This window comes from Buceros rhinoceros, unplaced genomic scaffold, assembly GCF_000710305.1.
Source record: "Buceros rhinoceros silvestris isolate BGI_N320 unplaced genomic scaffold, ASM71030v1 scaffold27339, whole genome shotgun sequence".
Classification (NCBI taxonomy): domain Eukaryota; kingdom Metazoa; phylum Chordata; class Aves; order Bucerotiformes; family Bucerotidae; genus Buceros; species Buceros rhinoceros.
The window spans coordinates 304-1,553 of NW_010430232.1; the positions used below are offsets into that span (position 1 = coordinate 304).

Below are 1,250 nucleotides of genomic sequence, written 5' to 3' on the forward strand. Positions count from 1 at the left end.
AATCCCGGGGGAGGGTGCGATAGCTGGGTGCCAGCACCCCTTTTCTTGGTCTCCCTTCACTGGGAGTTACCTTTTAAATACAACCACACGTGATTTAAGATCACATCACTACTAGGACTTCATAACACCAGGTATAAAAGGAGCTGCAGCTGGACACCTACCGGCCTGAGGTGTCAGGAGCTGGAATCTGTCAGCGTGCGGAAAACAGATCAGGCCTGGGAGAAGATGAAAGAAAAAGGAACCAGCTTCTGCGTTAATGCTGATTCTCCTCTTGCAGTGCCCAGAGACTGAAGTTCAGGCTGAACCTCTACGAGCTGAAGGAAGGCAGGCAGATCAAACCGCAGACCTTCATGAGCATGGTTTCCAATCTGCTCTACGAGAGACGGTAGCTGTCAGTGACGCGTGGGGAGGGCTGTGGCTGGTGGGAGGTGATCTGGTCCTGGAGAGGTGGGGGGCTGAGGCGGGCTCCTGTACCACTACCCGTGGTGTGGTGAAAGGAGGCTTCAACCTAGTGACTGTTATCTTCAAACTGCTCGTGGGTGTTGTTACCACCACCCTGTAGCTGTCCAGGTTGGGGCTGTTTGCCATGCTGAAACTGTTGCAGGGTGCTTCTGGGTTGACTTGAAAGGTCCCACCTTCTGTGGGATGTTTTCCCCACGGGCTGTGGAACCGCGTCGAGCTGGGTGCACTGCTCTGTGCCGTTCACAGGTTTGGACCTTACTACACAGAACCCGTCATCGCCGGGCTGGACCCCATAACGCACGAACCTTTCATCTGCTCTCTGGACCTGATCGGCTGCCCGATGGTCACTGATGACTTTGTGGTCAGCGGCACCTGCTCGGAGCAGATGTACGGCATGTGCGAGTCCCTCTGGGAGCCCGACATGGTGAGTGAGGTGGCCAGGCCCAGCTCTGGTCCTGGGGTTCGGCCTCTGCTCTTGACTGGAGAGCCAGAGATGGGCGAGTTGGGTGAAAGGCTCTGTCCTTTGGTGCTTCCGAAGGAGCTCGGGAGAACAAAGGGGCTGTAGCTTATGCAGCTTGCGGGGAACATCTTGCGGCATCATGGATGATACTCTGGGGTTTGAACAAAATCTGAGGACTCAACATTCAGTTTTTACACCAACTAAACCAGCTTCTGTTCCTCAGGACCCTGACCACCTCTTCGAAACCATCTCGCAGGCCATGCTGAACGCCGTGGACAGAGATGCCCTTTCTGGGATGGGCGTGGTGGTGCACATCATGTAAGTGGTG

General features: G+C 55.3%; 1 protein-coding gene across 1 annotated transcript in view; it reads left to right on the top strand.

The window, feature by feature from the left end:
- The window catches only part of PSMB3 (proteasome (prosome, macropain) subunit, beta type, 3), a 2,045-nt gene that overhangs the window by 296 nt on the left and 499 nt on the right, over positions 1-1,250 (top strand). Inside the window, exons 2-4 of the mRNA XM_010142975.1 lie at positions 278-385; positions 709-886; positions 1,146-1,240. Of these exons, the coding sequence (XP_010141277.1) occupies positions 278-385; positions 709-886; positions 1,146-1,240 (381 nt within the window). The remainder of the gene's footprint in view (positions 1-277; positions 386-708; positions 887-1,145; positions 1,241-1,250) is intronic.